General features: G+C 44.8%; 1 protein-coding gene across 3 annotated transcripts in view; it reads right to left on the bottom strand.

The window, feature by feature from the left end:
* Window positions 1–9,933: 9,933 nt before the first annotated feature.
* The window catches only part of PRKCI (protein kinase C iota), a 72,673-nt gene continuing 65,910 nt past the window's right edge, over window positions 9,934–16,696 (bottom strand). For all 3 annotated transcript variants that reach the window (XM_077880307.1, XM_077880306.1, XM_077880308.1), the window contains 2 exons: window positions 16,383–16,498; window positions 9,934–12,526 (listed from right to left, as the gene is read on the bottom strand). In XM_077880307.1, the coding sequence (XP_077736433.1) occupies window positions 12,439–12,526; window positions 16,383–16,498 (204 nt within the window). In that variant the 3' untranslated portion in view covers window positions 9,934–12,438. The remainder of the gene's footprint in view (window positions 12,527–16,382; window positions 16,499–16,696) is intronic.

The following is a 16,696-nucleotide window of genomic DNA, read 5'->3' as shown; positions in this document are numbered from 1 at the left end:
TAGGTTGTAATAAGATACTCATTAAATATAGATCATGGGTTTCCAACTTAGATGGGGAGGGGGAAGCAGATCACCTACGTTAAAAAAAAAAAATCCTGGGGGGGCAGCCTGGGTGGCTCAGCGGTTTAGTGCTGCCTTCAGCCCAGGGTATGATCCTGGAGACCCAGGATCGAGTCCCACGTTGGGCTCCCTGCATGGAGCCTGCTTCTCCCTCTGCCTGTGTCTCTGCCTCTCTCTCTCTCTCCTCTCTGTGTTTCTCACGAATGAGTAAATAAAATCTTTTTTAAAAAAATCCTGGGGTACTGGGGGGCTCAGTAGGTTAAGCATCTGCCTTCGGCCCAGGTCATGACCCCAGGATCCTGGGGTCGAGCCCCACATTGGGCTCCCTGCTCAGTGGGGAGCCTGCTTCCCCCTCTCCTGCCTCTCCCCCTGATTGTGCTCTCTCCCTCTCTGTCAAATAAATAAATAAAATCTTAAAAGACAAATCCCACCATTACAAGACTGTTGACGTGGGTCAAAGTGACAGTAAAGATTCTGCCGGAGAGTACCTTATGTGTCTGTGTCTGTGTCTTCTGAACGGCTTAGGCCGCAGATTTCCAGTTAGGGAGCTCCTCGCAGGAAGGAGGCGCTAGGCCCTCGGCGCAGGGGCAGCCCCGGAGCGAAAGGCCGAGTGTGTCTGAGTGTGCAAGGGACGACGTGGAGAAGGCCAAGGCAGCAGTGGGCCCGGAGGGAGACGCACGAGGGGGAGAGCAAAGCGCCAGAGCCAAGGGGAGGCCGCGACGGGGCAGCGGCCCGGCCCGACTGCGTTAGGAGGACACCGGCCGGGCCAGAAGCCCGGGAGCCCGGGAGCCGGGCCGGGGCCGGGATGCGCAGGCGGCAGATCCCGGGTAGCGCGGAGAGGCGGGAGCCTGAGGCCTCAAGGGGGCACGGAGGAGAGCGAGCGAAAGAAGGAGCTGGAAGTCCAGCTGCGGGACAGAGCAGCTGCAGCCGCCGACCCTCTGCTCGTCAGCTCACGGCGTCCCACCTGGGCTGTCGCAGTCTGCAACATATGCTGCCGTCCCTCCCAGGGCCAGTCCAGGGCCTCCCGTGTGATGTGACTCAATCTCAAAGCACTCCTGGAGGCCGCTGGCGGGCCACCAGCTGATCTATCGGCCTCCTCCATAGGCGCCCAGCGGCCTGGCCTTGCCCAGCCTCCCCTGCTTCAGGCCAGAGGACGGAGTTCGAGCCCACGTGAGGGGAGCCCAAGCGAGGCAAGCGACCGCAGGCCCTGGGCATCACGCCTCCCACGAATACACCTCCCAGCCTTCCCCCTTCCTGGGGCGGGCGGATGCAGAGCCACCACCAGCCGGGGCCCTGAGCGTCAGTGGGACACACAGAACCCCATCCTTCCAGCTCCAGACCCGGAGCACCTGCCCTGGCCTAGTCAGAGAGGGAGGAAGACCCTTCCCTTACCTCACGAGTCTAACTGTTAGAGCTGCGTAGCCCGCCTTTAAGTGATGATACTCAGGGAGGCCACGGATTCGCCAAGGCCCCCCAAGGACTGTCACAGAGAGAATGGCCCAGAGCGTCGCCCTCATGTGTGCTGTGTGTATGACCACCCATGCATACACACAGAGGCTGTTTCCACGGTAACACGAGGTCTACTAGTCTGCTTGTCTGTCCTTATTTGGAACATAGAAGATCTTTCCCCACGTAGATGGTGTCAGAAATGGCAGTTGGGTCCTCACACCTACACTTGTTTGACCTACGATACCAAAAGCAATAATTCAATACGGTCCACCATCATTTATAACATCTCTGTCTGCTGTCAGAGGGTGAAGAAAACAGGAAATTGAGAAGGGGAAATCAGACGTGGTTTCTGTTAAACTCACATTAATAGAAAAGGACTTGGTAATGTTACTCCAGGTTTTAAAAGGAGACAGATGCTCCTTAAGTCCCAAAGGTCCAAGAAGCACGCTAGCAGGGAGAGTAGGACTCTTAATTGTAGACCTGGACATGTAGCCACGGGATATTTAATCCTCACGGATGCAGGATGTCTGATTTTTTTTTAGAAAAAAGAATTTAGAAGTGACCTGAAACAACACAAACCAAAACCAAAGACACAGCAAACAAAGGCAAGGCCATTGCAATTCTTTTCTGCCCTCCTCCAGCCCCGAAAATGCCTGTTTCCCCCACCCGTCTCAGCAGCCGAGGTGGGATGTGGGGTACAAATGACGTTATGCATGTGGTAAGGGTGGAGGGTGAGGAGAGAAAAGGGGGTTCCTGCTATCATAGAGAGCAACCATGTGAGAACACCCCCGGGCCTGTGGCTGAGACCCCGCAATGTGAAGCTTCTAGGGGCCAGGATTCCAAACTGGAGGTGCAAGGCCTCTCTTCTCATGCCCACATCCCAACTCTCTGAAATCCTGTTTTGAGCGGCCGGGAGTACAGCACTAATTAAATATTCTTCTGGGTTCTGCAAATATAGGCTTAGAAGAGCTTTGGAAGTGCACCCTCTCCACCCTCTGGCTCACAGCGAGCACCTAAGGTACTTCCAGTGGGCTCAGGGTGAAGACAAAGGACACAGCTTTGGGGAATCATTGTGCTGGACAGAAAAAAAAAAAAAAAAATGTGTTCTCTAGGTCATCATTTCTTCTCCCCTGAGAAGAACTCAAGTCTTCCTCCGTGGGCCAACGAGAAGAAACAGCCTGTCCTATTTACCTCGAAGTCCTACCTCGAAGTCCTTCCAGCTGAGATCTTCCATCAGGCGGGAGGAAGGAGGGGAAATTTGGGTCCAGATTTCCAGAAAAATATTTCCCAGATTTGCCACCCACGTTAGACTTGACTCCCAATAGCTTTTGAGTATTTCTGAGAATCAAACCCAACTGCAAAGCATGAAAGGTGCTGCTGCTGAGGATTTTCACTAGGATCCACCCGGCTAGGGCAATCGAGGCAATCTATAAACTAAAATCGTCCTCCCCTACATTCTTCCTATGAAAACAGAAAACCAGTAATCAACCGAATCAGTCTATGCTTTGCAGTCTCCTCAGTATTTCAGGAGGCCCCTTTGCCCAGATTTCCACTTATTACCTGAGAAATTTAGGGCCTTCTCTAAAAGCTTCCGTTTACATCAGTGCTGGGGAATCCCACAAAACCCCAGAATGATTCACCTTCCCAACTGCAGCAACTCGTTTCTTTAGCCTAGGTCAGCATTCGGCGTGTGGGTGAAGGCCTTTTCCCAGCTCGGCTGCCCCGTCTTTATTAAAGCATAAAAACCATCTGCGTGGTCTCTTCGAAAGTCCCGGTTCCTTAGCCCTGACGCTGCAGGAGTGACGAGAGCCACCCTGCCACTCTGTCGTAGGGAAACCACGAGCCACCGGGAGCTTCCTCTTTCCCAAGTACAGAGCTAATGTTTGCTCACTCGCCCCCTTATTCATTCCCTTAAGGAAGATTTCTGGAGGGTCCGAGGGCCCAGCGCTGTTCCAGGTGCTAGGACTCCCGTGGTCCCTGGGGTTGGCGGGGCCCCTGTCCTCGTGGAGCCCCCAGATTGGTGGAAGTGACAGGCCAGCAAGTACCTACTTGCAGGTCTTGAGTGATGCTGTGAAGGGAACAAACCAGGGCAGGGACAGAGAATAGTGGACGGGCGGCCAGACGGGGTGGCCCGAGCTTGTCCTCTCCGTAGAAGTGACACATGTGCCTCAAGGACGTAAGGTGCCCATCCTGGGGGGTGGGTATCTTGGGGACAGCGTGTGTTAAGGTCCCTGGGTGGCAGCAGGCCTGGGAGGAAGAAGACTGGTAAAAAAGAAGGGATGAGGGCGCCCAGGGGGGCTCAGCGGTTGAGCATCTGCCTTCGGCTCAGGGCGTGACCCCGGGGTCCCCGGATCGAGTCCCCCATCGGGATCCCAGCAGGGGGCCTGCTTCTCCCCCTGCCTGTGTCTCTGCCTCTCTCTCTGTGTGTCTCATGAATAATACATAAAATCTTGAAGGAAGGGAGGGAGGGAGGGAGGGAGGGAGGAAGGAAGGAAGGAAGGAAGGAAGGAAGGAAGGAAGGAAGGAGGGGAGGGAGTTGGCGTTTGGCTGGATGTCGGATCCCGAACCTGCCGAGACACTGAAGGCCCCGCGGCCACAGGCCTTAGGGTAGAGAGGGCAGCGCGCCAGGTGCCAAGTCGCCCCTGGATGGAATGGAATAGGCAGGAGCCCCGAAGAAGTGGGACTTTCCTACTGGGCTGGGGGAGTAATAGGACGCAGTGGACTGAAGGAGCCAGAAGGCCGCCCCCCGCACCCCACCCCCCCAGCCTGGACCATCAGGAGAACAGCATGAGACGGTGGCGGGGCGGAGGGGGGGGGGGAGTCAGAGGGGAAGGGACATGTGAGGAATCGGCTGGGACCATGGATGCTGGGGACCCAGGAGGGAGGGTCCCCGAGACACAGGACACAGAGCAGGAGGGAAGGGAGGCCTAGGCAGAGTCTGGCAGGGCTGAGAGCAAAGACGGGGAGTGGGCATGGAGCAGGCCTCCTTCCTGGAGCCACACGGTGGTTCTCAGCACCGATCACCGGCATGGGGGGGACAAGAAGCCCCCAGATACGGGAAAGAAGCAGCCGCCGCGGCCACCTGGTGCATTAGAGGCCGGTGTGTTCCCGGGAATCAGCAGCACCCTGCACGGCCTGTTCGAGGGTGTCCCGGCTGGGTGACGGAGGCTTGGGAGGAAGGGGTCCTGGGCGCTCTGTGAAGGGGGGACCTAAGCTGTGGAAGGACGGAGCATCCCCCCAGGGGCTGGTGGCCTGGAGCTGACCCGGATGCAGAGAGCGGATCGAGGCATTCAACAGACCCCCGAGACGGCCCTCGACTTGGCAGGACAGAATTTGGAGACCAGTGGATTCGTCGTGTGGAATTTCTCAGGAGACTGATACTTTACAGTTAACTTCATATAAATTCTTTCTGAGAAGAGGTCCCGAAGCCATAAGGACCTTGAGCAGGTTATTTCCTAAATCTCTCCTTTTTTTTTTTTTTTCATCTGTGGAATGGGTGATAATAGTGCCTATTAATACAGGTAGTGGTTCTCAAAATTTAAACTGAGACCAGTCTGAGATGCTGGTCTGAAGTCCCACCTCCAGGATCTCAGGTTAGTAGCTCTAGGGGGGAAGCACGGCCAGAGGAGCCTTCGGATCCAATGCAAAATGGTTAGCATATGCCTGGCCCAGGCCACCCGTTAAAATCCATAATTTCCTTTCCGGGATGGACCCAACATCCAGGAAATTTAACTTCCTCTGGCATCACTGAAAATCAAACAGAAGGCCTCATAAGGTACGAGCTTTCCCCTCTATTTGACAAAACAAAAAGGAATCCTTTTAAGAATACTTTGCAAGTGGGTGGATATGGTACTTCCTAGTTACTCTTACTACCACGTTACATTGTGCAGATCATAAAGCGGCGTCAACAACACAACCAGTCTAAAAAAGTTGATGAAAAACCTGTGAAGGAGAAGGTGTGAGGTTGTTTGATGCAACTGACGGCGCATCGTACAGTTATTTTGGGCAATGAAGTAAATACCTGCCTGGAAGGGAGGCATGGTGGAAATTAATTTTCAACAGGACTAACAAGAAAATGCCTTTTCTTGGCAGATCGGTGCTCTCAACTGTTTACCTCCAGTACAAAAGTGTTTAGTGTTTTCAAAATATAGCAAGAGTCAAAAATTCTCCTGAAGTCATGTTTTTAGTGGACAATCTGAGCGTCCACAAACATTCACGGGTCAGAGGCACGATGCCAGGAGGTATTTGATACAGAAAGGTCCACAACTAAAGAATGTGGACAATGTCTTGGATTTGGTTTTCACTGAATTTCTCAGTATTTAAATGACTAAAGACCAGCCCTCGTTTTACTTTCAGCTAAAGATACCCTCCAGAGGGTGCCTGGGTGGCTCATTGGTTAAGTGGCTGCCTTGGGGTCAGGTGGTGATCCCAGAGTCCTGGGATCGAGCCCCACGTTGGGCTCCCCGCTCATGGGGGGTCCTGCTCCTCCTCTCCCTGGTCCCTGCTCGTGCTCTCTCTCACTATCTCTCTCAAATAAATAAATAAGGTCTTTAAAAAAAAAAAAAAAAAGATACCCTCCAGGTGGGGGGTGGGAGGGGGGATGCCCGGATAGCACGAAATATGCTATGACTAAGTTCTTGCTTGCTAGATCCCCATGCCTGGCCCATAGTGGGTGCCCACTTGTGTTGGATAAATATCCAAGTTCTAAACCCCAGAGGCAAAGCATTTTTATGAAGATTTGCCAGACTCCCAGATAACGTATTTGTGGTTTCCTCCAGAAGAGCAATTCAAATGTTGATTTCCCCATAGTTCTATAAAATCAAAATGCACAGGTGTAGCGCCAGCGAAATTCTGGAACCTCTTGTTAACTGGCCTGTAGTGAATACACTTGCCTCTCCCAGAGGGCTGAGGTGTTGCTGACAGTGACCTCGATTACAGCAGCAGACTGGCCCCTGGTGGTGGTAAAGTGGATAGAGTCATCATCCGGAGACGTGGCTACACCGCGGTCTCCCAATGCCACATGTTTCAGACCTCACGACCTGGGGGACACCGATCATTTTTAATCGTCGGATCTATCCCCTACCTAAAGGGACAACACGCACACGGACTTTTCTTTTGAACCTAGGCCAACTTTTCCGAATGAAATTTATTCTTCGTATCACAAAAAATTCCTCGTAATAAAAAACAATTTAAAAATTAAAAAATAAAAAATAATTCCTCATAATGAGATCTTTCTAAATCCTGCAGGAGTGGCATAGTGCTAGACACGTCGTAACACCTCCAAAAATATCATTTAAAAATTTAAACTTAACGAATAATTCAGCAAAATATCGGGCCTTTGCCACAGTGATTTAGATTTCCTCATTAAATCATGGTTTCAAACTGGGTAAACTTCCGAACTGTTCACAAATGCACATCCTTTCGTGATCCTTAAATGTAAAAACCTGACTTTTCAGTAAAAACCTAGAGTGCCTAGAAGAAAATCTTGCTTAGGAAGAAAATGTTCTGTAAAAGGCCATGAAATGTGAATTTGAATAGGTTCCTGTACTGAACTGCCTTTACCTGATTTTCCCCTAAATATGTTATGAATAATGTAAAAAGTCACCCAGTATAACCACCCACATTGCAGACAGTTTATATCATGTAAGTTTTAAATCTCGTTACGTGGCACTACCTCTAGACACCCAGTACTTACCTTTTATGGGAAGTTTAAAAACCAGCATCCAGTTTTTCAAGGATTTCATGAGAGCTTTTCAACTGGCTCTTTCTTTTTCCTTTTCTAACAGGTTTTCCTACATAATTAGAATTTGCTTCTGATCAGCTAAACTGTCAACGAAAAGCTAAAGATTCCTCAAATCTCAAATCCATCTGGGATGGGTTTTAACTTTCAGACATCCTGTAAAAGATCACACCAAGCAATCACTTAACCCTTAGAAAAATTTTCATCTCATTTTCTTCAATAAAAACATTAAGAATAGTAGAGTAAAAATAGTGTTAATGCCAGTAAGGCACACATTGCTACATGAAGGTGAACTGGCTGCTGGAAATCACTCTCAGATTCTGAGCTGGATTCATTTTAATCATAAATTTCAGAGATGGGGGTGCCTGGGTGGCTCAGTCAGTTGAATTCGGTCATGAACCTCCGGAGTCATGGGATCAGCCCTGCCTTGGGCTCCCTGCTCAGTGGGGAGTCTGCTTCTCCCTCTTTCTCTGCCTGCTGCTTGCTCCCCTCCTCCCTGGCTTGTGCTCTGTCAAATAAATAAAATCTTAAAAAAAAAAAAATTTCAGGGGCCCCTGGGTGGCTCAGTCCATTAAAGCGTCTGCCTCCGGCTCAGGTCATGATCCCAGGGTCCTGGAATTGAGCCCTGCATCAGGCTCCTTGCTCAGTGGAGAGCCTGCTTCTCCCTCCCACTCTGCTGCCCCCACTCCTTGTGCTAACATAAAATATGTTAAATATTTTTCTGTCAAATAAATAAAATCTTCAAAAAATAAATTTCAGAGATGAATTGTACAAAAAATCTAATCTAAGCAGAAGCATCTAACAAGTTCCTCTCCCATTCATATTTCTGGGCACAAAAGCCAAAACAAATATAAATATACCAAAATACATATGTATATATGAATTCTTATTGTATATAAATGAATTCCTAGTGTGTATGTATGAATTCGGAAAGCTTCGTGGAGTCTACCATAAATCTGAAAAATGTCTAGCATAAATTACATGCAAATGTCAAGTAAAACTCATACACATTTCATTGGTGAGGCTGATAAACTAGCAGGACTACGTACTATTTTATTGCATTTATTTGGCTCCTGCCATTGGACTACCTGTTGTAGCCATGAACAGTTATGTCCATTCCTCAGCTTGAATGTCAAGGCCAGAGATGGTTTTTTAGCACCATTCATAGTAAATTACAGTATATTCTGGAACAATAAACTATGGATACAAACTCCTCAGCCTATCTGGGCCTTAACCGGTTCCTTAAATGCTAGGGCAGAGGAAGGTAAATCTAGGAAGGGAAATACACCATCAATATACCAAACGACTCACCTTTGGGTGTTGTCTAGAAATTAAGATGAATTTTATTTTATTTTTTTAAGATTTATCCATTCATGAGACATAGCGAGAGGCAGAGACATAGGCAGAGAGAGAAGCAGGCTCCATGCAGGGAGCCCGATGTGGGACTCAGTCCCAGGACCCCGGGATCATGACCTGAGCCAAAGTCAGATGCTCAACTGCTGAGCCACCCAGGTGCCCCTAAGCTGTTGTATTTTAAAGATTGGAGGTTGGCTTCACCTTTCAGGGAGAAACAGGTTGCCCTACTGACAACTATACAATTTCCTTAAAGCTTCAAACACCTCTTTGGATTGTTTTGGGATTTTACTGTCTCAAGGAAAACAATCAGATTTGTGATTTGATACGGGGGCTAGCCTTCGGCAATACTGCCTATAACTCCATTTTAAGCAAGAATTGAAATTAGGATAAAATAATAAGACGTAGGTGGTGCCGGGGTGGCTTAGTTGGTAGGGCATGTGACTCTTGACCTCGGGGTTGTAAGTCTGATCTCCATGTTGGGTGTAGAGATTACTTTTAAAATAAAATCTTAAAATAAGATACAGAAGATTAGTCTTTGGTGGTTTTAACATACAAGCCCTAGCACTCTAGCAAGTCCACTGAGAAAAAAAGAAAAGGCACTTCAGCTCTCATTCTCCTTGAGAAAGGAAGGAGGTTTGTAAGTGTGGGGTGCCAGGCTCACAGCTGTTATATAAAGACACCAGCTATATCTGAGAAAGGAGAAGTTCTGGAACTTTAGATCACTGTACAATCTAATTTAGGAATAACCTGTTGTGAATGTTTAAATTTGCTTGTTTTAAAACTAGTTAAAATGCTCTATGTTCAGCTTTTTACTCATTTGTTTTCCAACAGAAGAAAGGAACACATTGAAGGGCAAGTTTAAAAATACACTGAACAATATTTTCTAAGATTTTATTTATTTGGTGGAGAGAGAGAGAGAGAGAGAGAGAGAGCAAGGATGAAGAGTGGCAGAGGGAGAGGAAGAAGCAGACTCCCCACTGAGCAGGGAACCCGATGTGGGGCTCGATCCCAGGACCCGGGGACCATGACCTGAGGGAAGGCAGACGGTTAATGGACTGAGCCACCCGATGCTCCTGTGATACAGCATTTGTACTACCAGAATGCTGCTTTAAGTATAGCAAGATTCCATACTCAAAAATGTTACTGTCTTTCTTGAACAAATTTTGATGCACTCTGTTCTTACACAAATTTCTGAAATGCTACAGATTGATAAACATGTTCCAGAGGTGCCTGCTTTTCCCTCTGTGTGTGTGCATGCTCTCTCTCAAATCAATCTTAATAAAAAAAATAAACTAAATCTTAAAAAAAAAAGTTCCAAAGTTCCAGTCTTGATGAGTATTAAACATTTTATTTAAAGATTTTAAAGTAAAAAAAAAAGGGTACACAAATACAGATTACATAATGATGACCAAGGCAGTATTCTACAAGACAAAAATCAAAACAAAATTTTAAAAAGTAAATGTACAGGTACTAAACAAGCATCATACCTGATATGCAATTCAGGCTGCATACACATAAAATGATCTGACCACGTACATGCTTAAACAAAATAAATTTTTTCTTAGAACACCAAAATTCCATTCTGTCAACTGCCTTATTCCCGTTGAGTAGTTTGAGGGAACTTCTTTATAATATAAAAGGAATTGGCATGGCACTTAAAAACTACAAAAAACAGAATGTAATTAAAAACATATTTGTAATGCAATTTTGTATAAAATATACATGGTAATCTTATTAGTTAAAAAAAAATATTTTAAAAACAAGACAACCCTGAATAATGGTTAAAACCTCATCACAGAAAAATGCTCATTATTTGTAACATTATTGATAGAAAACAGATGGGATGGGGGGGGAGAGATCTTTAACTTGGAAGTCATTCAAAATTTATTTAAAATTGTAGATAAGATGTAGTAACTCATCGCCTACCCCCTTCTCAAAACTTATCATAATATTCTAATATATAACTATAGGACAAAATCAAAGAATAGCTCAAAGAAAGTGTTTCTTAAAATAAGGTTCAAAGACCCAACAGAATTCTAAGGTGGGCCCAGCAATGTGCATTTTAAATAAAATGTCCCAGGTGATTGTTCCCCGTTTCTGAAATTTGAGAACTAATGCCCTAGGAAAACAGTACCAATTAAAGCAAGATCATAAATATATTTCTGATATGTCAGAATTTTCTATGAGTTTATGGTTTGAAGTGAATATTGCTTCTTGAAACAAGTTTCAGGTATTAAGAAAAACATATATACTTGTTACATAAGCATGGGAAGGTATATAAACTTTTGAGGTTTTCATTGCTTTCAGGTTTCGTTATTTCAAGGAAAAAAAATGAGTATTTGGCCAGAAACTTTAGAAAAATTACATTTCTAATAAAATGTAGCATCCAAAAAAATTTATTAAATGCCTATAAAATTTAAATCATTCTAAATTTAAGACTAGATAGCTTTCCTCCAAATTCAATTTTACTAAGATTGGACAAGTGTTAAGTAAACTTAGATGATTATGGTTACTTTTTACATCCCTTTTCATTAAAAAAATTATTCAAAATAAACAGATGCTATCACTGGCATCCCTTTAAATAATTGCTAAACACTAATATTAATAAAAAATAATCTGAAGAACTCTGCCCCTGAAATGTATTCCCCTCTGATTACATGTGTTATCTACTTAACAAAATCTTACTTAAGGAGCTAGAACATATACATATGTGTGTGTTCTTGATATTTATTCATGTTCACTTTATTTTTTAAAATTTCACTGAAGACTCCATAAACAAGAGTCCAAAAGTATGCATAATCTGGTTTTGGTGAAGAAAGGTTAAGACACTATTTGGAAGATAAATACTTTTTCTATATACTAAATTATAAGGGAAAAAAATAGAATACATTCTGTCTCCACTGGAAAATGGAATGTTTTTGCAAGTCTGATAACGAGCACTTCTTTATTATCTAAATCAAACCACAAAAATAACTGTGGGATTTCCTAATAAGAAATCTCGCCATTGCACTTTTCTGTATCTATTTTATATTTGTTTTTTTTTCCTTTCTATATACTGAGAAATGCCCCCATTCGACTGCATCCTGGGCTCTCTGATTACATTTATTAACATTCCAGTTAAAGTTCTGGCTAAAGGGTTATTAGCTCAGAAGCCAGAGCCCCTATATACTAAGAAATCAATCTCATTGGTTTTTCAAAAACAGCTAATGATTTGGAATCTAATGCTTAATAAAATGTGCCTGGTTTCTTCCCTCAAGGAGAATTTGTATTCTCTAATTCTAAGCAAGCAACATCTTTTATTACCAATTTAATGACTGTTGCCTTAAAAAAATCAATAATTTAATTATCCAAGGCAATACAATTTACAGCTGAATCTTTACACACAACTCAGAAAGTAATAGGGTAATATAATAAATTGCTGTATTTTTGAATTATTCTTTTATACCAAAATTAAACACTTCAAGGTGAAGTGAATGAAGAATGACAAAACTCACGGGAGGCTTATGACGTAATCCCACCAGGTGCCTTAATGCAACGGATACTCTGTTTAAAGCAGTGGTATTTCCTCTAAACAAAAAGGACAACTTCATTACTCATCAGCAGGCTGCTGGGTTACCAGTATAGCTAAGTGTTGACACGACTGTCTGGAAACTAGTTTCATTTTCTTTTTCATAGTTAGATGTAATAATTGACTCTAATAGCCAACAACAGAAGATATTGAGTGCTTTTTGTAGGTGAAAAATATAAAATGGTTCATTGTATCCAGGCTGGTAACAAGTTTATTCATGCATTAAATGGCAACACAAGCAAAATGCATAGTTGGAAAATGAAGATCAAACACATTCTTCTGCAGACATCAAAAGAGGATTGATGTACTCAAAACCTTCAAATTCAGACTGATCAATCTTCCTCACAATGTCGCTGTTGAGAGAAAAATAAATTACTTTTAATAATCTAGATTTCAACTTTTTAAAATAAGATTTTACCATTTAATTTACATAAATCATGGAGAAAAAAATCTCTAAGTATTTAGATTAATTCTAAAACATTTTCTAGAAAAATCAAGAGTACTGAAAATAAGACTAACGATCCCTCAAGCAAGTTTAGAACTTTAGTTCTAAGTGCTCCAAAATTGAAGGCTAGGAATAAAAAAGTCATAAATTGTCACAATTCTAGTTAATCTTAACTTTTGACCTGAACAACATTCATACTTATAGGTGAATATATCCAAGTCTGAAGTAGCATTCAATACTAATTAGGAGTCACCTCCATAGGAAGATGGTGATGACAAGGCCCAGAAGGAGTTAACCAAAAGAAAAAGGCCATAGGGACAAGTACAGAGAAAGACCTGAAATAAGGAGAGGACCCCGCAGGGAGGTAATGGGTCACAGGGTGTAGAGATGTTAGCATTCCATTAGAATGGGCTCCTAATTTAATAGGCAGGAAATCTTAATACTCAAATGCACACACCAGACTGCAGAGCAGTTACACAAGATCCCAGTCCCCTCCTTCAAGGAGGAAGGTACCTCATACAAAGAAAAGCTCTCAGAGAAAGCACTACCTGCATACAGGGCAGCTAAGTCCTTATCTAACAACAGTTCTTAAAAAAATAAAATGGGGGACTTTTGGTTGGGAGAAATCCAGAATGCTAGCACTCATTGCATAAACACATACCGAACGAAATATGAAGGATGATGTTTGGTCTGAGAAAATGCGAGTAATTTATTTGAGGCCAAAGCATGGGAACAGAAGCATGTCAAATGGCAGATGATCTGGAAGCAAATGGCTAGCTCAAAGAAGCCAATGCTGTTTACACTAAGGAGCTTCACCTTGATTCATCAAAGGTCTGGCTGCATCTGAGGCAGCTCAGAAAGATGGAGAAGATTCCAACATGTAAAAATGATGGAGGCACACGGAGGAACGGCAGGACCCAAGGTAAGAGCAGCACACCACCGGGACATGGAGAGTCATGGAGACGGGTCAGAACACAGCATCTGTGTTAGAGCACGCTGAGAGAGGGCCCGGGAGTCAGGCAGGAGGAGGGGGTGGGAGGCCGCAATTGCTGGCCAAAGGGATAGATTTTATCTGCCAGGCGAGCAGGAGGTTCCTAGAAGCTTCCGACAAGGGGGGTTGCAGAACTGGGAGTGCTCCTTCATGAGATGTGCAGAATGGGTTGCCAAGCAAAGATGCCCAGTGAGGAGGATGGTGTACTATTCTGGGTATGATCTGCAAGAGAGGTGAACTGGGCTCATGGCAATGGGAACAGAATTGAAGGATCTGCTGCACGTAATGAAGTAAAGGAAGAACAGACAAGGACTTGGCAGCTGCACATATGTTATAGTTTGTTAAGGAACAGGAAGAGCCAATAGTCACGGACATTCTGAATCTGAACGGATACGTGATGGCATAATGAGCAGAAAAGGGTAAACAGAAATAAGGAACTGATTGAGAACGACAGAAAAAGAGACCATAAAAAGTAACGACTTTTCTTTTTTGGGGGGCTCGAAATCATGACCCTGAGGTCAAGGGTCACATGCTCCACTGACTGACCCAGCCAGGACCCGAAGAAGAGTCATTACTAAAAGTATTTTAGAATTTTGTATGTTTGAGGTACTTATCTGATGAGCTAGGGGAGATGTTTAAGCAAGCAGATAGAAATGCAGCTCGAGAGATACTGGGTGGAGGCTAGGGGCTTGAGAACCATGGTTCATTTATTCTCCGCAGCAGCCGTGTGACGTAGGCGGTAAGAGAACAAAGAGGCTCAGAGAAGTTATGAAATTCAAACCCAGGTTATCCAGTTGGTTAAGAGGTGGTATCAGGATTCAAATTCCTGTCTTCTGATTGAATCCAGTGTTCTTTCTAATACATGATGCTGTCAAAAGTAATGATTTTGGTACATATCTCTCTCCTTTGGTAGACAGGAAACTTTCTGTGAGATTGACCCACATCTTAATCTTCTTTGAATGTCTAATACTTAGCACAGTGCCTTTTGCTCAACAACTGTTTGCCAATTTAGCTGGGAGTCATTTAAAAAGCTGGTATCAATATTGTGGGCCTGGCTGAAAGTTCCCAAGCCCCAACTGCAGGTAGTGAAGAGAAGGCTGTCATGGACTGTGGAACATCCCAGTCTCAAGGGGACAGGGAAAGAAGGATGACAAGTGGTCACAGAGATGAAGCAGAACCAGGATGGCCAGAGCCAACCAAAGCAAGGCCGCGAGCGCCAAGTGCTGTACAGACATCAGGGGACATGAGGACTGATCAAAGTGCGCTTTAAAAATCAGAAATTAACAAGTCAGTTCAACCTTCAGACACTGAAGGAACAGGTTAAATTAAATTGTAAGGAGTTCAAGTGCTGGTAGTGAGAAAGTCCATGGCAATTAGTGTTGACCAATCTGAAGGAGTTTGACAGAGATGCTGTGTATTTATTCTTCTTTTACCATGAGCATCTATTAATTATTTTGAAAAGAAGATGAAGGGAAGAAAATGTGATGGTTCAAAGATGTGCTAGGATTTAGGGGGAAAAAAAAATCAGGATTTCTGAGCATGTTGATAAGTAGAAGAAAAGCAGCAGGGAAGGAGAAATTAAAGGAGGTAGAGGAATGGGCAGAAAGCCTGGCAGAAACGAAGGAGGCAGATGTAGGCAAATGGGGCACCCCCTGCAAACGAGATATCCGAGACTAGGGAAGAAGAAAAGGCGGTAAGAGAGCAACTGTGAGATGCAAGGTGGTCTGATGAGAGCAGAAAAGGGAGCCAGCGCAGGCCGGGGAGGCTCCAACCCTTGCAGTTGAGGTACGGCAAGGCTGATCCTCTAACGGTGGTGGATGCGGGCTCAGGGCTGAAGGCTTGACACGTTTGCAACAGCTGCACGAGCAACGTGATAGAAACTGACAACACAGAAGCAAAAACACTACTGAGGAGGTAGGGCCTCCTTGAGATCAGAGAGCGAATCTGTAATGACAGGTAAACGATCAAATATCTCCAAATTATTCTAAATCATATTTTTAAACGATGCAGCATCAACATAAAAAAAAAAAATAGGTCAGAGTACTGCTGGCTGGACCTGGTAGGGTAATACCATCTTTTTAAAAAAGCAATCTGGCAATAAATATCAAGAGCTTTAAGCATTTCATCTCCTGGGACCTGATTTCCTTTCTAGGCATCTATCTTAATGTAACGCGCAGGGACTCAGACAAAGACGGCCATCCGCACGACGGGGCAGGGCAGTGCCGTGGCAAGAGCGCGGGCCTCGGGCACGCTTGGCTTTGCACCCTGACTCTGCTGCCTGGCAGCTGTGAAACTTTGCTTGACCTCTCTGAGCCCCAGTTTCCTCGTCTGTAAGACGAAGAGGACAGTAAGCAGATTTACAAGGTTGTCGTGAGGATTCAAGATAAGGCATGGAAAGGAAAGGAGAAGAGGACAGTTGCTATAATTTATGTAAAAGTGTCATAGATTCGAACATCCCATAACTGAATGGCTAAATAAGTTAAACTACCATTAGCAGTGAAGCACTGTGCAGCCACTAACATCGAAACTTTCAAAGAACTTTAGGAATATTTCAGTCTAGCGGCGCCTGGGCGGTTCAGCTGGTTAAGCGCTGCCTCCTACTCAGGTCATGATCTCGGGGTCCTAGGATCAAGCTCAGCATCGGGCTCCCTGCTCAGTGTGGAACCTGCCTCTGCCCCCCTGCTTGTGCTCCATTGCTCGCTCACTCTCTCTCTCAAATAAATAAAATCTTAAAAAAAAAAAAAGAAATATTTCAGTCTATGGAATTACTTACTCGTCATCTGGAGTGAGCTGGACAGGTTCATTAGTAAACTGAGAATCAAAGTTGTCCAAACCAAATTCCCCAGAAATATTTGGTTTAAAGGGAGGTACCACCTGCTTTTGCTCCATCTAGAAAAGACGTATTAGATGACAGCTCAAGCCTACATTCTTAGAAAAAAATTCCACCTCTACATTTCTCCTCTGCCCTCAGATGCCTCCTCGTCCCATCCCAGTGGGTTCTTAGCAATGGTTCTACAGTATTCAGTGTTGGAAATCATTTACAGAACTGAACACAGACGCAGGCCTTACTGATGCTATAACCTGCTC

This window comes from Canis aureus, chromosome 31 (assembly GCF_053574225.1).
Source record: "Canis aureus isolate CA01 chromosome 31, VMU_Caureus_v.1.0, whole genome shotgun sequence".
NCBI classification, from domain to species: Eukaryota; Metazoa; Chordata; class Mammalia; order Carnivora; family Canidae; genus Canis; species Canis aureus.
This window is presented reverse-complemented; position numbering and strand designations above follow the sequence as displayed.